Source organism: Diospyros lotus, chromosome 12 (assembly GCF_014633365.1).
Source record: "Diospyros lotus cultivar Yz01 chromosome 12, ASM1463336v1, whole genome shotgun sequence".
Lineage (NCBI taxonomy): Eukaryota > Viridiplantae > Streptophyta > Magnoliopsida > Ericales > Ebenaceae > Diospyros > Diospyros lotus.
In genome coordinates, this window is record NC_068349.1 from 1,869,139 (window position 1) to 1,891,188 (window position 22,050).

General features: G+C 34.1%; 2 protein-coding genes across 2 annotated transcripts; one reads left to right on the forward strand and one right to left on the reverse strand.

Annotated features, from left to right (window-relative positions):
* The first annotated feature begins 12,029 nt into the window (after positions 1–12,029).
* LOC127787009 (probable pectate lyase 8) lies at positions 12,030–17,045 on the forward strand. The gene is made up of 7 exons (XM_052314834.1): positions 12,030–12,254; positions 12,394–12,447; positions 13,172–13,246; positions 15,163–15,805; positions 15,889–15,992; positions 16,092–16,230; positions 16,337–17,045. The coding sequence occupies exons 1-7, from the start codon at positions 12,148–12,150 to the stop codon at positions 16,556–16,558; spliced, it is 1,344 nt and encodes a 447-aa protein (XP_052170794.1). The 5' UTR covers positions 12,030–12,147; the 3' UTR covers positions 16,559–17,045.
* Positions 17,046–17,321: 276 nt separating this feature from the next.
* Positions 17,322–20,839, reverse strand: LOC127787008 (putative kinase-like protein TMKL1). Its single transcript, XM_052314833.1, has 2 exons — positions 19,245–20,839; positions 17,322–18,274 (listed from the first exon to the last, which is right to left on the reverse strand). Exons 1-2 carry the CDS (start codon positions 20,674–20,676, stop codon positions 17,634–17,636), a joined length of 2,073 nt encoding a protein of 690 aa, XP_052170793.1. The 5' UTR covers positions 20,677–20,839; the 3' UTR covers positions 17,322–17,633.
* Positions 20,840–22,050: the final 1,211 nt, after the last annotated feature.

Sequence of the window (22,050 nt, forward strand, 5' to 3'; positions counted from 1 at the left end):
TTAATCCCAAATATCATTACTTTTGCCCTTTTTTTTGTAACTTTTGATTCTGTGAATTCGTTCCCAATATATGGAAGTTAGTTTGATGAGAAGGCCACCACATTGTAACACATTCCAATGTTAATAAAAGGAAATTTAAAAATAACAAGATTCTTGCAATTTTTTTTTAATTTAGCGAGTGCTTGCCCATCACATTTATTGATGCTAATTAATTTCATTTTCACGTGTCAGAGAAGAAAAGTTGTTTTTGTAAATTATTCTTGTACTTCAATATTTTCGTGTGTGTTTATTTAAATTTTTTATTATTTTAGTCCCATCACTAAAGTTAATTTTTTAGTCACTTTAATTCCTATATATATATATATATTTTTATGTAATAATGTGAATTTTTTATTGTTTTAATTACACCCATATATTTATATTTTTAAATTAATTTAAGTTCTATATTTTTATGCGTAAAAAAAATTAAAAGTGAGATGATAAATTACATGTCACACTCTTTTCATGTCAAAGTACAGATCTTAAATTGAATCGAAAATGTAAATACAATAGTATAATCAAAACAGTTAAAAATTCGAGTTGTCACGTAAAAAAAAATATAAAATTTAAATTAATTTAAAAATACAAGTTTAGTGGTGTAATAGAAATAATAAACAATTTGAGAAGCCACAAAAAAAATAAAAATAAAAGCACAATAGCAAAAATATAGGTTTGGCGGCTTATAATTGTTTTAACATTAATAGTTAAATAATAATATATATTTTGTTTATAAGTAATGTATATTTATTTTCAATATTCAAATACTTCTATTGTCAGATGATAAATGCATTTGTTGAATCATTTAACTAATAAATAGAATTTTTTGAATGTTAAAAGAATATGTAATAAATGTACCTTATTTAAAAAAATAAGATGTATTGGTTGCTACTTAACTATTATCTTAAGATAATAATTAACACAAAAAATTACTAATCAAGTAAGGGTAGAATGGGACAACAAAAATTTGGCAAGTAGATAGAGTGAATTAGGGCATTTGTTAGTGTAATAAATGCACATTTATTTTAGAAAATAAGCATTTATTGTATATGATTTTTAGTTATATACGAAAAATTCTTGAGAGTCAGACAGATTGACAGACAGAATGGAATTTAAAAGACTAAAATGTCATCACCTATATTGACATTGCACTTTTTTCAATGTAATGTGGGTAAGGATATTTTAGATTTTTAGCTCTCATTCTGTAAACTTGTCTGGCAATTTGCCTGGCTCTTAATTAATATGTTGTAAGGAAATGGAAAGAGAAAATGAATATGATATAAAATGAAAATAGAAAATTAATATTTTTTTAAAAAAAGTAAAAAATGAAAATGAGAAAAAATACATAAATAAAAAAATATGAGGTCTTTTTATAAATATAATTTTTAATATAAAAAATAAAAAATAATCATGCAATCTAAAAATAAATATAAACTTTTTCGTCTCCCACCCTTTCGTGAAAATGCATTTTTAATATTTTTTTAATATTATAAAACAGTCTCAAAATATTTTTAAAATTAAAAAAATAAAATATTTGTTTGATAATTCTCGACATTTCGATACGAAAAATATTTTAAAAATATAAAAAAAGTACCCAAAAAAACATTTTCGTGCATCATAAATTAAGCACTTGTTAAAATGCATTTGATGTACTGCATGTACTAAACTTCAGCATTTGAATATTTTTATTAGTTGTTAAAATATTTTAAAATATAATATATTTATTATAAATCAATAAAAGTACATGGTGCGAAAAGCAAAATACATTAAATGCCCTTAGCAAAACTCTTTGCCAAATAATAAAAAAATGTTTAGAAACTGAGGGCAAGGTATAATAAATATATGCCCAATTGAATTAAATATTTATATTAATATGACACACAACTCTTTACTAAATAATAATAAAATATTTAGAAACTGAGGGCAAAGTATAATAAATATAAGCTCAATTTAATTAAATATTTATATTAATATGACACACAAACACAATACATCAAATTCTACACAACATTTGGTCACTCTATTTATTTGGTTTTTTCTTGAAGTTTGCAAACATAATAAATAAGCCAGCAAAGGCAATGCATTTTCTCTTGCTTCTGTATTTAAGCTCTTTTACCAACCTCATTTATAGCCTCCCACACCATCTCAGATTTATGTGTATTTATTATACTTTATTTTTTGATTTAATATATTTTTATTAATTAGTGATAAATACATCGTATTTTTAGGTATCTTACAAAAATGTGCTTCAAGGCTGAAAATCTATAAAGCATGGAAATGCCTTGGAAGTGTCATTTTAGTATTTTCTAAAAAGTTTTTTTATACTAAAATATCAAAAAAATAATTATGGATTGTTTTTGGAATTTGAAAACCTTTCGGGACTATTTTGTAATATTAGAAAAATATTAAAGACATAATTTTGATTTGAAAACGCATTTTTTGTCCACGAAGACGGAATTTTTTTTTAGTTTATAACTTGAAAATTTTAATGTTTTCTTAAATTTATTTCAAGATTTTGTTTGAATGCATTATGAAATTTATGTTTATTTTTATATTGAATAATTATGTTTTTATAATTTTTTATATTAAAAATTTTATTTACAAAAAAATCCCTATATTTTTTTATTTACACATTTCTTTTGCATTTCCAATTCTTATTTTTTTGAAAAATGCCTTTTTCCCATTTTATTCTCGTATCATATCCGTTTTTTGTTTTCATTTCTCTAAAACCTAGCTGAAAATGATGTGTTAAAATACATATTATCTAAAAAGAAGATATATTTATTCTATCTTGTGAAGCAAATAAAAAAAAAACCTTATAATTAAATATTGCAGTGCTTGAGCAGGCCTTGACTGTCCAGTTAAGTCTGCAGGCCCGTTCAAGCAGGCCCACTTAAGGCTTGTTGAGGTAGAGCCCATGATCTGCTTCATAGTGGGCTTTAAATAGTTGGGTTTGGGCTTCAGGCTCGTGTTTGGAGAAACAAAGCTCAATCCAGTTGAAGCCCAGAGCTAGTAAATGAAGGAAACAGGGAAATGACACGTGGAAAAACACAGGTAAGCAAAGGGTCAGGTCAGGGTCACATGGGATTCGGGTTCGCTGTTGATGATGGATGTGCATGTGGTCCATTTGCATGACAATGATGGCTCATGTGGTGGGGGGCATAAATATTAATTATTTGTTAGGATAGGATAAAACTCATTATAAAGCAAAGCATATGTACATCTGGCCATCACATTACATTTACATGACATGACGAATCATCCTTCCCCTAGACAAGAAAACTAAGCCGCACTTGACCAACCCCTAAGCATTGGGGTTAGGGGTCACGCCCTCGTGGCCATGGGGCTCGTTAATTAGGTGATGGCACATGACACAAAACATATGATACATGACACATGACACTGACATATTTATTTATGTATATATGTGTATACATAAAATTGATTTTAAATTAATTATGTTGGATGTATAATAGAATAAATGCTCAAATTAAGTTCAAAATGAAGTATTTGTTTATACAGTAGAATAAATATCCTAAATCAAAGGACATAAAATTGACGGTGAATTCTATAATTTAATTTTTGTGTTTTTGACTTTTTTTGTGTATTAATTTAAATTTTTTATTATTTTAATTACGTACTTAAGCCATGCATTTTTAAGTTAATTGTATTTTTCTCCATAATTGAGCTAAAGCATGTAAATTAGGCGCTAAAATACTCAAATTATCTTTTCATCATTTACAATTCATCTACAAAAAATCTTTCTTGTCAATCACCACTTTTGCTATAATTACCTTGTTCGGTGACTGACGACAATTGGGATGCAAAAGATGAAGAAAACAATGAGTTAAAATAAAGAGGGTTTACAAGAATAGAAAAATTCACGAAGATGGTGATTGACAACGAGATTGCATATGGGTGTGATAGGATAAGAAGAAACCAATAAGAGGACAAAGGAGATGACCGACGACAAGTATAGAGGACGGAAGAGAAGGTATGGTAAAAATGATGACGGGTGATGAGGTAAAATTTTACATAAATAAACAAAATAAAAAATAGAAAACATTACACACATAATATTGCTTGACTTCTAATTAAACTATAAATTAATCACAGATGTAGAGAGCGGATGGATGGATATATATATATATATATAAATGTAGAGATGGCATTTGAAGCCATTTGACATTCTACATATGTGCAGCATGATTAACTAACTAAACAAAATTATCCTTAGCCGTTATCTTTTGTAGCATACGATGAATCGAATATTTAGCCACAACGGTTACGGCAATCACTACGGCATTCAGGACTGTTGTTGACCAAACTCCTAGTAATTAGGGGCTCTGCCTGACAAGCCGGCCTGGCTAAGTAAGGTAAGGTACGTACCCTCTAATTCATTGGATTTTGCGAAGCATAAATGTGTCCGTAGACGACTCTGCCCATGTGATTAGTAGCATAATTGGCGTACGCAATTCTCGTTAAGCCAGAAAGATAAGCAATATTCTCTCCCACATCACATGCCCAAATTAATATCATTGTTATAAGCTGCCAAAGTAAATAATATTGTTTTCAAAAATATTATTTAAACACTTAAGTTTAATATTTGTGATAGTAATATTTGGCATTAATATTTTGTACAGTGTGGAATACTAGGTTGCACACATACGAAAACAAAAATTTAAAAATAGAAACAATACAAAATAAAAATAAAAAAATGGTATTTTTCTAAAAATAAGAAAATGAAAAATATTGGGAAAAAACGTAAATAAAAAAATATAAAAGTTATAAATATAATTTTTAATATAAAAAATTATAAAATATTATTATTCAATCTAAAAATAAACATAAATTCTATAATGCATTTAAACAAGTTCGGAAAAAAAATTAAAAATTTTGAGTTATAGAAAATTTCTATCTCTAAGCACTTTGTGGATGGAAATGCGTTTTTAATATTTTTTTAATATTACGAAACGATCTTAAAACTTTTTTAAAATTGCAGGAACGACCTGAAAATATTTTTTTAGATTTATTTGGAGTTTCAAAAATATCAAAATGGCACCCAGAGACATTCTCAAGTACCATAGGTGTCATATTAATATAAATATATAAAATATTAATACAGAGTATCAATAAAATTAAGTGTCAAACTTTAATGTCTAAATACCATTTTTGTATTGTTTTTGTGAGTAATTTGATTTTGGCTTTGCAAAGAGATCATTTGTATAAAGAAAAATGCGATTTGGACACTAAGTGTCAAACTTGAGCACCCAAATAACATTTTTGTTGTAGAAAACAATGAAGTGGTTGTCCGGACATTAAAAAAAAAAAAATTACTCGTCACATATTTAGTATATGAATAATGCTATTGTCTTAACAATAATGATTAAAATATAATATATAGATCTTATTTTTAGTTACAAAACACTCATATTAATTGATAATAAATGTATTTTATCAACTAATAAAAATGTTTTGTAACAAAAAATAAAGTGTATTAAATGAATATTATTTAAAAATAAGATATATTTATCATATTTAACATTATCCTTAATATAAAAAAAATAAAATTTATATCATTGTATTGGTTGGTGGCTAAGAAACAAATAAACTAGCTATCACCCAACACATAGCCAAATGCGAGATACTTTATTATATCATGTTAATCACTTATTATAATACTTTATGTATTGATGTCATAAGACTTTTCATATTAAAATAAGAGCAAAACTAAAATCGTAATTCTTCATAATCACCTAAGATAATTATCTTACAGATTAATCAATAATGGTGTGTTGAATATTACGTGAAAAATCAAGATTATGGCCTATTATAAAAAAAAAAATTGAAATTCATTCAACATCATTAACTATGGTCATGTAATGCAATGGTTGAGATGTATTCTGAATCTCATATTCACAACCTTGTAGCAATTATGGTGCTAAAGGTCGTGTAGCAATTATGGTGCAAAAGGTCACGACGATAGAGGTGAGCATTCGTATTGATTGAAATGTTCAAATCGAATGGATCGAACTTATATCAAAAATTAAATTGAACCGATCAAATAAATTTTTAAATTAAAAATTTTAAAAATTAAAATAACAAAGTACAAAAATAACATTATTTTGATATTTCAGTTAATTTTATTATTTTGATTTTTTTAATATGGAGAACATACTAAACTGAAATAACCAAAATTATCAAATACATAAATTGAACCGAACCGACTTATAATTAAATTAAATTGAACTAACAATTTTGACCGATTCAATTCATTTATTTTGATTTAACAAAAATGGTACCACTCCCCCTAAAATTGGCCATTCAAGCTTCCAAAAATGATTTCATTTTTATCCACATTGAGTTGAGCCAATTCTGCGGTCGGCCATTCAAGCTTCCAAAAATGGTTTCTATACGACCACGGCCAACCACTTGCGTGATTGAAGCTGGTCTCCAAAGACCTCACCTAAATCACGCCACGCCATCAGCAAAGATAGCTAATTAACCTATCATCACATGCTGCTGTTGGAGAGAGAGGAAGATCATCAGGTACGTCGGAGTTCCAATTCTCCCACAAGGGTGGAATTAGTCTTTTAATATAATTCTCAACCTACGATTTAATGGTTGCAAGTTCAATTTAATGAATTTTTTGACACAATTGAGAGCATAAGTATCGGAGACCACATAAGAATAGACATATCAAAAAATAAAATAAATAGTATTTAGTCTCTAAATATCAAATATATTTATTTATCAAAATTTTACTTTTTATATACGTTGACCCAACAATGATCAAATGAGTTTTCAATCGGGATCTCAAGATATTTTAATTTCAAAAAAAATCTTTTAATTGTCAATTCTTTCCTTAGTTAACATAAAATTTGATAAGACCACGTTTTATACTTGGTTCATCAAGACACATAACGGGATTTGATTGATAAAATACTTAATATATTATGAAATGTTATTCTCAAATTTAATAAATTTTTAATAATTATTATTGATATAACATATAATAAAAAATGTTATTATAAATATTAAATTTAAGTGTAGAAATAATACTTTGAATTTATAAATAAGCATAATTTAATTCTAAAAGGGCCCTTATCACGTATCATCACCTCATGTATATCTGTACATATATAATATATCTGGGTTTTATCGTACTATTACAACAAACAGCGTAGGGCAGCCCTTGACAGCCGCCGAGCAGCTAGCCACGTGACTCCGTATTGAGCAGTCCAAATGGCCAGCTGGTCTATTGCGACAAATTACACACATTTCTATTCATTTCATACCAATTTCTATTCCCTTTAATTGGGGTTGTTGATGGTGATGGGCCTACAACGACCCTTACACATTCATAACTCTTGATTAATTAATCATTCATGAATAAAACTATATTTTTTCTTAATTAATTAATAATTAATGTTTAAATGACTATAATTATCGAATCGAAATATATACACCTTTTTCATATATATAACTCTAGTTTGAGAAAGGTCTGCCTATAAATAATTATTTTAATTAGGTTCAATATATTTTATTAAGTTTAGAAATTAATTAATAATAAACGAATAATGGGTGAGATGACTAATGGGGTCGTGCCAAACAAAGCCACGTGCCCCATTTTCGGGTCGGGAGCTCTCTGGTTGGTCATTAATGAAGCAAGGCCTTAATTCACACAACATAGTGGTCAGAGACCGATTAATTAATGCCTGAAAAGTGTGGTCTCTTTTCAAGATCATTATTTATTTTTTTAAAAATATAATATTTGATGATCAACCCAACAATACACTTTGTTATTCACGGGAATTGCATTCTCTTATCAGAGGAGAATGTCATATAGAGATAATTATAAAGAACAAACAAAAGTAAAAGAGATTTGCCTTAAAGGCAGTGATAAAATATTTAATTTTATATAGGGTATTAGAATTTAAATTAATGCGATGATTTGTTAAAAGATTTAAATTTTGTATAGATTGAATTGAATGTTTAGATTTAAGTGTATAGACTGTATTCACATTTAGATTTATCCGAAAAGTACATTAGGAGAAAAGTCACTCACTTATGGAATTAGTCATACCAAATTCAGACACTTCAAATGAATAAAAAAAAAGTATAAAAAAATTATATAAATATGAAAAATTTTGCATCTAACATGACAATCAGTTTAAATTAAAGTATATTCTTGTAAAATCTAAATCTCAATTAAAGAAATAGAGAAAGAAGAATAATGCGATTGAAAACATTTAATAGGATTTCAAAGGTTTAGCTTTGATTATTGATTTAATTTGACGATGCTTCTCTTCTACATATTTTATGTGAATATGATGTAACGTTATTTGATACTTAGTTGATTTTAATAGTTTTTATCTAGTTTGATTAGGTTTTTTTGTGCTTGCTTGGGATATGTCCTTGTAGATGCTTTATAATTTTTTTTTTATTAATATACTCTTACTTACAAACAAATATTTTTTTTTATTAAAACTATTTTTACAACACAACAATATTAAATTGACTCTATGTTCTAATAGGCTTCTAATTTGAAAATTATTATTTAGACATTTAATTATAAATTTTTTAATAATATTCATCTATTAATATATATTTTTATATAACATTAATATATGAATATCATTAAAAATATTAAAATTAATTATTCAAATATGAGTTCCCTTCTAATTTTGGGTCAATTATGAGTGGCCGAGGCTGGTGCGGGCGTGGCGAGCGATCATATGGGCCCCACTTTGGTTGGCCACATTGGGGCTTCCCAATTCTATAATTCCCTCTCTCCTCCACTTCTTACCTAATGAAATGGCTTGTCAAATTCTTTGAATGTTATATAGTTAAAACTTATTAAAAGATTAAAAAAAAATTTAAAATTTAAAATAAATTTTTAAGTTAAAAAGATATAATTTTTTCTAAATAAAGAGAGAGATTATGAGTAAAAAATAAATAAAATAACTTCGATATTTAAAAATATTTTAAAAAATTTCATGAAAAGAATACATATTATCTATAAAGATTTTAATTCTATTAGATCTCACAATATTAAAATAAATATTATTTATAAAAAAATATAATTTTAATAAATTTTAAAATATTAAAATAAATATTATCTAAAAAAATCTTAATTTTAGAGAATTTTAAAAAGTTCAATACTCCTCTATAAATAGATGAACCTTCATTTTAAATGATTTATATTTTTTATATTAATTTCAATACAATCTTTACGTTTTTAGTGTCTGACTTAAAATTGAAGTGTTAGTGCGAAAATTTTATTACACCTTCTAATCATTCTCTTTATTGTAGAGTTTAAGTGACTTAACGATAACATTTTTAATCAATAAATTTATTATTATATTTGAGTGATAACATAACAAAAAGGTCAACAATTAAAATCTCACCAAAATCCAAAGATCTCAATTAAAATTTTATTTAAAATCTTATCTAACCCTTCTGAACTTGACCCTTATAAAAAAAAATTCAAGCTTTAAATCTTCCCAAATATCATCACCGACTCATGTATTCAAGATCTTGTCCCAAAAGTATTGATCTGAAAACTTTTGGTTCATATAAAATGATCAGAAAAGGCAGGTGGGACGCGGATGATAGCATAAAAGTGAAAAAGAAAAAATAAAGACAGGAGATTTGGATAAGGGGAGGGGATTGAGGTTTCGGGCCTGGGGTCTGGGACTTGAGACTGGCCTTGGGATTGGGGTAATATTTGGAAGGACATTAGGGCAGCGAAACAAGGGAGAAAAGTGGCCACGGAATGGGCTACTATACTATTGTCGCCTATTGGTAAATTGGGTGATTAGCAGTGATTTTGGGTCACATGCAAGTGACTCAGAGTCGGTGAGGTGTCGCTCCCTAATTGGGGCTGCAATGCTGCATCCATTGCCACTCTCTAGCTACCTCTCCCTGAGATCTGATCATCTTCATCCCACAGTTTGCCATGGATTTGGGCGATAAGGGAGCATCCGTCTGCGATTCAACATACAATCATTTATTATGATTTATGAATCGTACAGTTGGGGCCAACCATGAAGGTGACGTGTTCTCTTCCTATTTCGACAGTGTCACAGCGCAGCATTTTTGGACTGTGCGATGATTAAACTCTTGAGTCCTAAGAAATTCACTATTTATACTAATTAAACGTTAACCACCGGTCCAGACCCACGTGGAGCGAATGTGGGCTTTTACATGAGCATTCTACGCCTTATATTTTATGATTTTAATGATATTCATATATTAATATATGTTATATATCTACATTAATATGTAATGTTAATGAGAAGTTGATGCTCAATGCATTACTAATTCTTCCAAACATGAGATTTTTGTCTCATGGGATAGATTTCAAAGCCCAAATTAGAGTTCGATAATGAAAGAATGAACAAATCGAACAAAGTAATGACCAAAATAATGAGTGAATACTCGTCTTCTCTTAAAGAATTAAGGACTTGAATAAGTCAATCATGGATGATTTAATCACAAATTTTGTTATAAATCTTTCTTAGGACATGACTTCAAATATGATCATACTGCAAGTTTAAGGTTTAGGGCACATGCTATTAAACTATTTTGAGAGCCATGCAACCTGATGGATAAAGTGCGTGCGATATATTATCCTGTGGTGAATTTAAATGATCTTTCTTCGTCTTCTATATTAGTTTTATAATATTAGTTTACATGTTTTTTTTTTAGATAAATTTACGTGATTTCTTTAAATTATTTCATATGTTAGTTCAAGATTAATTAATAAATATTTTAATAACTCTCATTAATATAATATAAAATATAATATATTGATATATAAATATTTTAAGAATATCATACTCGAATACTTAAAAACATTGTTGCGGGATCATATGCGGGAAAACCTGGAAGATATACGTCAAATAATATATATTTCCTGGCGTTGGCGTACGGACATCAACCGGGATAACCGGTAGCATCGTGTCGTGGATTGGAAGAAAGAATCCGTTTCACACGCAAGACCCTATGCGTTGAACCGACATCTGTCCATCCAAGTCATACAAATACGTTAACTCAACATTCAAAAGTTTTAACGCATATAATAACGTTTTAAATTAATATTTTATATTTTATACAAATATGTTGACACACAAGGGCATGTTACTTCATATGTTTATCTGTTACTGGTCATATTCACATTCCCAAATATGCTGAGACATTCGAATGAAATTCCTACAAAATTCAATTTTGCTCCAGTTTCTCCAAAAATAGGAATTTATTTTGGTTTCCAAGTTGGTGACCAATACTTTTTATTAGGGGTGAGCATTCTCCCTATTTAGTAACTGAACTCATCAAATTGTTTAAATTAAATAGATTAAGTTAGTGTAAAAAATTGAATTGAATTAACTAAATAGATATTTAAATTGAACAAATTAAAAAATCAAACCGACCAAAAAATTCAAGAAAAAAAAAAACTAAAACCGAATTATTAAACTAGAATAGCTTCTTTTTTTTCTCATGTTCTATTAAACTATTGGTCAAATAGGATACCGTTTTTTACATTTTGGGTGATATAATTATTTCAATTTTTTCAATATAAAAAGCAAATAGAATCAAAATAATTAAAATAATCGATGTTTATCATAATAACTAATGTATTTATTGAAATATTTTATCTTTAAACTTATTTTTCTTAATATTGTTATTTTGAATAAAATTTGATTTTTAATTAATTGCAATCATTTTGATTAATAGGTTAAATTAATATTTAATTTTTTTATTTAATTCAATTTTGTTATATATAAGTTTACTTAATTTGTTCAAGGCATGCTATGGTGGCCGGAGCATCGAGAGAGAGTAGGTGGCAGTTTGTTAGGGTAGAGGAAAGGCGGTTAATAAATAGGGGGAGTGAAATTTAACCTAACCATGGTTAGCTGGAGGTTCGGTCTTTCTGATTGGAGGTCAGCTTAATTAAAAACATTCCCGTCTGCTATAAAAAGGCCGCTCCATCGTCGGCCTCCTTCCCTGTTTCCATTTGCCTTGTTTCTTCAGTTCTCCACTTCCACCTGCACAGAGAGAGAGAGAGAGAGAGCGCAGCGCCATTCATTGCTAAATTAAGAAGCAACAATGGCTGCCTCTATGAGAAATTACACTGCTTCCTCGTTGTTATTTGTAATGCTGTTCATCTTCAGCGTTGGAGCTGCAATAGCTAAAAAAGAGATTCAACAATCAAGGTATATAGATGTAGTTCTAGTTGATTGATAATTGTTGTTCCTATGTGTATGTTTCCCGTCCTAATAGGGCGAATTCAGTAGTTTTCGAAGATATATTATAGCTGCCTGCCTTACATTACCCTTCTTTATTCGTTGACAGTGTTGGACAGAAAATGGACTTCGAGCGCTTTAATATCTCAAGAATGCCGGATAGGTAGTTATTCTCCTAACGTTTCGTTGTTTAATTTTAGATCTTAGGCGCTCTGCTTTAGCATTTCCTGGACGGGAAACGTGACCTCTGCCGAATATATATTCAGCTACATATACACTCTTGGAAGCTCAGATTGGATCTGAAAAATTAAAATCCAGATAGTTTATTTAGTTCTATGGTGGCTTTTGGCAAACCAGTTCTTCCATTGTCCAAACTCAAGAAAGAAGTTCACAAGGAAACTACTTCCTTGCCCTGCCACACTCTGCATTCCTGAATCTTTTTCCACTACAATATTAACTTTCAATAAAGCCTGGAGAAGTTTATTTATTTGCTATCAATTTTCAGATACCGAGGGTATCCTGTCAATTTAAATATGAATAGAAAAAGTGCAGATTTTAGTGAAACTCTTAATGAGTCGCCGACAAATAGGTTCACTTCTTTGATAAATCTTTTTGGTTGTTTTGGATTAAGTAGAAAATAATTGACACGCCACAGAAAGTAGAACACGTGTCGCCTCATAATGCAATGAGTTTTTCGATGTTCATTTGTCTTCTATATGCTTTGTAAAACTTTTTGTTTGCTTTGCCAATCCCGCATCCTGTTAATAGATGAAGGAATGAGTGAGCAACTATTTCATGAATCCAACAACTGTTACGTACCGCAAGAAGCTATTTACTTCCATTATGAATCTGTAATCAATCTGAGGCAAGTCTTTCCTGAATTTCAGGTCAAATGAAGAAGCTGAAGCACGGAACGATCGAGCCGTCCAGGATCCAGAAATGATCGCTTCCATGGTTGAGACGTGAGTGTCAGACTCCCCCATCCATGAGATAAATTCAACTGCAACTTTCACATTTGTTTATATATTATATGATTCATTCCCCTCCGAGAAATCATGTGACAACAATTAAATCACAAATTTTATTGGCTGATGAACTATCAGCTAACTTAGCCGGAAGGGGTCACATAATCCGTACATTACTGCAAGAAGCAGAAGTATGACACCATTTATTGTTCAGAATTCTTCCACCTACCCATCTCCAAAAAAATGCTCCCGTACTGCTGTATCTTTTCTATGCGTCTCATCCTAATCTTCTGCTCAGGGTAAATGTTTCTATCCGTATTGTCATTATAAACTAGCTACTCCGGGCCGGCATATTCAAGAGATTTTCATAACGACACCCTCTAATATCCATCAAATGCATCATTAAAAAGTAGGAGTATTCTTTCACTAGTTTAAAGGTACCGGCATCGCCCATGTTCTCGTCTGGTGTACATCTTCCCCCTCACATGCCCTTGTTCCGAGATGCACGCATCACCTATTTAATTTATTTGTTTAACGTCCTTTTCGTAACCAAGTGTCATTTTCATGTTCATTAGCTTTACACGTTTGCTTGATTTTGGATTTGTTTTCCTTCATCACATATTCCTCTTTTAAAGCCTTCACTTAATCGTGTCGATGCATAATTGTCGTTATCTGTACATTTTTCTGATTTTAAAAGTTGATGGAAAGATACTTCTTGCTTTCATCACATGCCTATTAATTCTTTTTAATGAACTCCAGAAGAGCGTTTTCTCCTGGTAAGAAAAATTGGACATCATTTAGTTATTAATCGATTTTTGCTTGAGTTATGCATGTGGGTCTTATTTCTTGGCTCATGTACCTCCAATGACAAACTTTACGCGGAGCTGCTAATCAGGCAATTCCTTTTAATAGACTACGAAACCAGCTTACAGAAACATTGAATTACGAAGCCCCACTACCATAATATAAGAGTTGGAAGGCAAACTTGTCGATGTTGATATAATGCATTCATTTCTCATTATCATTTCGACTTGATAACTCCTACAGGAAAAAAAATGCCTGAAGCGGGTGAGAACTGAACTTAATTCAGATTCCACCTACAATAATTTTGTGCAATGCCGTACATGCACTGGTTGGTTAGGTGTAAGCCACATAAATATCAATCCCTTTGTCCATCCAGCCTGGTAAAGGGCATGGACCCCCCCCAAGCCAGATCTGTTGGCCCACCAGTGGAGTCCAGTGGCGACTTCAGCTGAGCCCACAGCGCCCAAGCCGAAGCCCACTAAAAAAGCCATTCCCTCATTGTCATTGAATGATCTCTACTTCATTTAAGAGTTATCCCACCGACATGTTTCACAGGAACAAGTTTCCTCATCTTTAGCATTTACTAAGGCCGGAAAAAGTGTAAAATGATACATATTGGTCTCCGTATGGACCGTATTCATCTATTCCTATGCTAAAGTTTAATTATGTCACCTTGCCTCATAAATGACTTGCCAGGCTCGTTTAGATCTCAAGTAGACAACCAGACGAGCATTGCATTTAAAGCCCCCTCCCCTGCTTTGATTTCTGACACTAAATTTAAGTGGTCATATTTCAATTTTTTTGTCTAGTCTGAGACACGAATATAAACACTTGTGTCACCAACTGTACCAGAATTTATAGAAGAAAAGAACAAATAAATAAATGTTGCCTTGTATATGTAAAAGTGGAATTTTCTATTCAATTTCTTGCACAAGATAAGGAGCATTTGCAATAAATCAGGAGGGATTAATGTGTATCTAATAAGAAATCATAAATACGTGACCTGGCCTGCCTGCCTTTCTTTTTTCTGTTTCTTGCGTTGAAGAAATCTTATAACAGGCCTAACCTTTAGTGTCAATAATAATATGTTAAATGGCAAAAATCTGCAGGAGTATTCGAAATAGCACTGAGAGGAGGAATTTGGGGTTCTTCTCATGTGCAACCGGCAACCCCATAGATGACTGCTGGCGTTGTGACCGCAATTGGCAACTTAACCGGAGGCGCCTCGCTGATTGCGCCATCGGGTTTGGGCGCAACGCCATCGGTGGTCGTGATGGCAGGTACTACGTTGTCACCGACCCGAATGATGATGACCCAGTAAACCCCAGACCCGGCACCCTACGGCATGCTGTGATCCAGGATAGGCCTCTGTGGATTGTGTTCAAACGGGACATGGTGATTACACTAAAGGAAGAGCTGATCATGAACAGCTTCAAGACAATTGATGCTCGTGGAGTCAATGTCCACATTGCCAACGGGGCCTGCATCACCATCCAGTTTGTCTCGAATATCATTATTCATGGCCTCCATATCCATGACTGCAAACCCACTGGCAATGCAATGGTCAGAAGCTCCCCATCTCATTATGGATGGAGGACCATGGCTGATGGCGATGGCATTTCCATTTTCGGGGCAAGCCACATATGGATTGATCACAATTCTCTCTCTAACTGTGCCGACGGCCTTATTGATGCAATTATGGGATCCACTGCAATTACCATCTCCAACAATTACTTCACCCACCACAATGAGGTTTTTCTAGATACATTAATTTTCTGCAATTGATGTAATCATCTCCAATGCCGAGGCTAAAATCCTTCTAACTAATAAAACAGGTGATGCTACTGGGACATAGTGACTCCTATGCAAGAGACAAGATTATGCAGGTAACCATTGCCTACAACCATTTTGGAGAGGGACTTATCCAGAGAATGCCAAGGTAACACAATTTTAAATGCGGTCATCACTTATTGAAGCTATAATTGCCCTCGCTTATGGAACGGGACTCACTGGATTCAATTAATTAAATTAACTGCAGGTGTAGGCATGGCTATTTCCATGTGGTAAACAATGACTACACCCACTGGGAAATGTATGCTATTGGTGGCAGTGCAGATCCAACTATTAACAGCCAAGGGAACAGATATCTGGCACCTTTCAATCCTTTTGCGAAAGAGGTACATTACGAGACAGATTCTATATATACATATATACATATTGATTCGAATGTCCATCCAATTTTTTTGGTTTTGTGAATAAATAGAATTATTTGTGTTTGGGCAGGTGACAAAGAGAGAAGACGCAGATGCTAGAAGATGGAGGCACTGGAATTGGAGATCAGAGGGAGATCTTATGCTCAACGGTGCCTTCTTCACCCCATCAGGCACAGGTGCCGCCGCCAGCTACGCCAGGGCCTCGAGCTTGGGGGCCAAGTCCTCCAACATGGTCGGCTCCATTACGGCCGGCGCCGGCGCCATTGATTGCCGGAAGGGCTTCCAATGTTAGTTACCCCCCCTCCCCCCCCCAACAATGATGATCATATTTTCTTTTCCTCCTTAAATTATTATACCCAAGCTAAGTTTGCAGCGGTTCCGTTTCTATCCTCTCTTTGCATCTTTCCCTTCCGATAATATAACATTCGACAAGTGTACATTTTTCTACATGAGTCGTCAGGTCATCACTTCTACGTACGTTATAGTCTCATGTACCCTAAACTCCAAAGCTCGATACCTTCTTCGTCAAGCCCGTTCCGAAATCATCCGGGTTTCCTTACCTCCCGCAACATTTCTTATTTTGTTTTGGTCCAGGGGAATTCAATCGCCCTCTTTTGCCTCTCCTCCCATTTAAGTAGGGTTTATATGGCAAAAGAAAAACGGGGATTGATTTCATTATTGTGTACCTATTATTTATAGATGGCATTAAGCCTAAAAGTCTTCTGTGGTAAAACTTCCTGTTTCTGTAATTATATAAAGTGTCCACGATTTGTTTCTAATGTTTCTGGGTTGGTCAGCATCTAAATGAATGAACGAATAAAAGATGAAGATATAAACAAGGACCTGCAGGCAATCATGTTAGAGCCGGACAAAGACAGAGATTCTGCCCATTTCCATACCAAGGTACACGCCATTTCTTGCCTTTCTGTGGTATGCGTACGGCCCATGTTACATGTGTTTGTTGAGTGAACTAAGAAACACACTTTCCAAGCCCCAGAGGCAGAGGGAAAAGATGGACAAACCAATCTTTGTTAAGAATGTAGGAAAGCCCACGCCAAAGGAACAACTTTCAATTGAATTTATACAAACCCCTCTTCCACTAAGCACACTGTCCCTATGGAGACGAGAGGTTTTGCTCAAAATATGACATCTTTCTATATGTATCTCTAAACACTCTGTTCTGCGTAGGTTAAAGTCAATAAACAAGCAGACTAAGAATCATTTCAACCTTACAAACACAACTTCACTTGGAACCCAGAAAAAAATAAAAATAAAGGAAAAGGCAACAAGACAGTGGAGCGTTCATGATGATGTTCTTCCTTGAGGAGGAACCGGGTAGCAAGGGACCTCACGACCTAACTAAAAACTCAAAATGGGGTCTCCATTCCGCTTCTAGTTTCTGCAGGGCTGTATAGAGCAGACCTGTTCCTCGGTCTGTTCTCCTCCAACTGCTTCACAACCTCATCCATGGAGGGTCTAACAGACGCCACCGGAGCACAACAGCCCATCGCAAGCTTCAGTGCCTGAACTAACCCGTCTTCCATTGGACTTCTGATCCCTTTCAACACCTCTACATCAAAAACCTCCATTGTTGTCTCCTCCAAAACTGCCTCTTTTACTAGTGAAGGCAAATCAACAAAACCGCTGTTTCTTCCATTTTTCCCGGGCTTCTTCCCTAACAAAATCTCCAGTAGAAGTATCCCAAAGGCATATACATCTGTCCTGGAATTACACTTTTTCATCCTCTGGAGTTCTGGTGCCTTATAGCCATCGGTTTTTGCAAGCGCTACCAGTTCATCAGCAACAGCTGGAATCATTATTTTATCAAGTCCAAACTCTGTGAGCCTGGCCACAAAAAAGTCATCCACGAGCACATTCTTGGATCTTACATTCCCATGAGTAACGGGTGTTTCGAGACCTGTATGAAGATATGCTAGTCCTCTTGCTATACCCAATGCAATCTTGTGTCTCCTAGCCCAATTCAAAGCCGGTTTCCCTGCTTTTGACTCTAGATTAACCAGCACAAACAGAAAACAGCAGTAAGACATCCAAATTGAGTTTATTGCCCAACAAACTCTTATTTTAAGAAGCTTAAATTAAAGAAAAAGGTTGAATTCTAAGGACAGTAGTTCATGGGAGAGCAATTATTGTTGGCCAGTGAGGAGTCCTCCATCATGCTGGTGGAAATTTTTCATGGAATGAAATACAGTATAAGATTCTCTCTCTTCAAGCTCTGCTTTCATGTGAGATTGAAATTTTCCACTCTAAACCTCAAGGTCTTTGTGTACATAGAAACCACTACTTTTCCAAGTAGGCTGCTTTGATTGAAATGTGAGAAAATAAAAGGGCAAACATTTCAACTATAGTGAAATACATACATGGCATGGCTTTGCATCTGCAGAAAGGACTCCTTGTAAGAGGACTACTACTAAGAAATTTGGGCCTTTTAAAATAAGCTATGCATATTAATGGAAACTGACCAAACAGTGGTAGCTTCTCAAGTGGTACAGCCCGTAGAATGGGCTTAAATCAGTAGAAAGGCCTAACATGGGCTCCTCAAGTGTTCAGCGTGGATACAGGTTTTTGGTGATTGCTATGTTTTGATTCTGTACTCTGCTTCAATCACCTAACCAGGGATCTTTTGACAGTTTAAGTTCCCATATTTTAGATCGAATGAACCTCTTCAGATGACTGGTTTAGTTTAGGACCCTCAAAAAGCAGGGGGCCTCGTGCACTAGGGTGACTGTTTACCGTGGTCACACTAAACCGACGATGATATTTGATGTTTACAAAAGAACTTTAGTCGTAGGCATCAAAGAGTGTTTCATTTGTGAAGTGCCATTTGTAACTACAAAAGGTTTAAACCTTACTTCTAGTCTTTTGTGCATAAATGAATATAAATTTGCGAATGTGCAGTTGCTTGCTTGGCTACTTTACTTTGTGCACAAAAGGCAGAGAAAGCATATAGCAGAGTTTACCATGTAACAGATCATGGAGGGTTCTGTTGGGAAGATAGTCATAGATGAGCAGCTTCTCCCCTCTCAGCCCCTGATAAAAAGCCCGCAAAGGAATCAAATTCTCGTGACGAATTCGGCCCAATTGCTTTATCACGGGCAAACACGAACCTCTATCTTTACAACTCCCTTCCCTCAACAGCCTCAGAGCTATGGTTCCCCCATCTGCAAGCTTGGCCTTGTACGCAGTCCCATAACTCGTCTTCTCCATAACTTGCCCCGTTGCATTCAGCACATCATCCAATGTCAAATGCTCGCCGCCCTGAAACAAAATTAGCTTCCCCTCTCCGCCGCCGCCGCCGCCATTTTCTTCATCTTCTCCTTCTTCCAGCTCCTCCTCATCTTCCTCCCTGCTCTTCCTCTTCTTCCCCTGAACATACCCAATTAACAGGGAAGCCAAAACAACCGTTCCGGTCATCAATCCAATAACGATGCCAGCAATTGCACCAGAGCTCAACCCAGACCTTCCTCTACAGCTCCTCAATGGAGGCCCGCAAAGATTATTGTTCCCGTCGAAAGCCTCCACTCCAATCTTAGGATTCCGAAGGTCTGGCAACACCCCACTAAAATTATTATACGAAAGATTCAGTTCCTCCAAATTTAATCCACTTAAGCTGACAGGAATTGGACCCGATAACATGTTGCTGGAAAGGTCAAGCTCTCTAAGACTGTTAAACCTAGTTACAAATTCCGGGAAACTGCCAGAAAACATGTTGTGACCAAGATCGAGAATTTGAAAATCCTTGCAAGTAGCATTAGGCAATGCGGGCTCGGGAAGAGAGCCGGAGAGAGAGTTACCGTGTAGACGAAGCGAAACGAGCCGATCGCAGAGGTTCCAGATCGACGGGGGAAGCGAGCCGTTGAGCAAATTGCCGCCCAAGTCAATCTCCGAGAGCGAAGAACTGTAGCCGAGCTCGAGCGGGATCGTTCCGGAGAGCGTATTGACTCCGAGATACAGACTCTGTAGATTGGAGAGCTCGCCGAGTTCTCTTGGGACTGTTCCCGAAAGGCCGGCTGAAGGGAGCTGAAGAGAGAGAAGGCGGAGCGACGGGTCTTTGTAGATGGAGAGGTTGGCCCACTGTGGAGAAGAGAGGTCGGTGCAGACGAGAGGTGTCCCATCTGTGAAGACCCATTTCAGGCCTCGCCATTGGCAGAGCGGCATGGACGCGTTCCATGAAGATAGCAGCAGATTCTCTGCGTTGCCTTGCAGCGATGGCTTGATTTTGCTAAGCACCAGCTCCACGTCCGAAGAAGTAGTAGAAGTAGTAGTAGTAGTAGTAGTAGTAGTTGGTGAAGCCGGTGCTGAGTGAGTGAGAATGCCGGGTAAGGTTGCGAAGATGATGAGGATGATGAAGATGGTACCGTTGTAGAGACAGGATACACTGGGAACCGCCATGAAAGAAAGCAGAGAAGAAGGAAAGGAAGAAAAGGCAACGAGTCTCCTGTGTGAGAGATAGAGTGATAGGTGCGTTCTTTGAGGTTTCTTTTCTTTTCGGGAAAGCTGACTCAGTTTTGACTGAGGGATAGAGAGAGAGTGAGAGTTTGTGTGTAAGTTCTGTCTCTCGGTCTCAATCGATCAAACGGACGATTGTGATGTGATTCTATAAACAAGAGACGCCGTCAAGTAATACGATGATGTCTTTTGCTTTAAACCTACACCGTCGGATGATGATAATCCCCGTGATGATCCAACGGCAACGACACAATGTCGTGTTCTTCAGCACGCTCTTCTCTAATAAAGCCTTTTCCAATGCTTTCTTTCTTTCGAGCCGCTCTGCAGCACGCCACCGGCGCCTGTCCTTTTGCAGAAACTACTACCTACTGTGTACCCGTTGTATTTTCCTATTTCTACATATTTTTTAATATATTTATTTAAAAATTGCTATTTATTAAAAATAATAATAAATTGGACTTAAAATCATTTTGTGATTTGGAAGAATTTTTCTATAATTTATTTTTTTGAAAATAGTCCCTCGGATCTCGGCCTTACACGTGGTCGTGATTAAAGGCGAGGTGTCGATATTATAGAGCCTATGGTGGGCCAGGGCCCAAGCCCAAAAGTAGAAACAGAGGATGAAGAAAAGGCCGAGAGGGTCAAAATCCATGCAGCCATGGGAGCAAGCAGCATTATTACACTGATAAACAACAACAGCAATAATAATAATAACAAAAATATCATTTAAATATTCAAAATAACATTTTGACAACAATAATAATAGAGATTCTCATGAAATTACATTCACAATTTTAAGCATATACGTGAGAGTTTGGGATATTATTCGATTATGTCTTCACATAACACTATCAATCGCATGTAAACATTTAGATGTCTAAACTTTAGATTCTAAAATAGATCGATAGTAAATTTAAAATAAGATGAGATGATCTGAATCATAATTAGAGGGGGGGAAAGGGAAAAGGGGTGGGGGGGTGTTGCATGATGATGAGAGGATTCCAGCTTGCCTTTATATCTCTCTTACTTTATTCTTTTTCATGTATGGGTGGGTGTTGTTATATCACAATCATTTTCATAGATTTTCAACATTCCATCCCTAATCTTATGCCGATCTTTTCTATAGCAATTCAATCTGCTTGTCTCTAATATATATATTTCTGTCAATTGCCCATCCTTTTTAATTTGGGCGGGAACATATTTAATTTCTTTACCATTATAATATTATTATTATGTATTTTATAGATAGCTTCCACATCATTCACAATATATATATTTTTTAATTAATTAGTGTCATTTGTCACGCTTTTTCCTTTT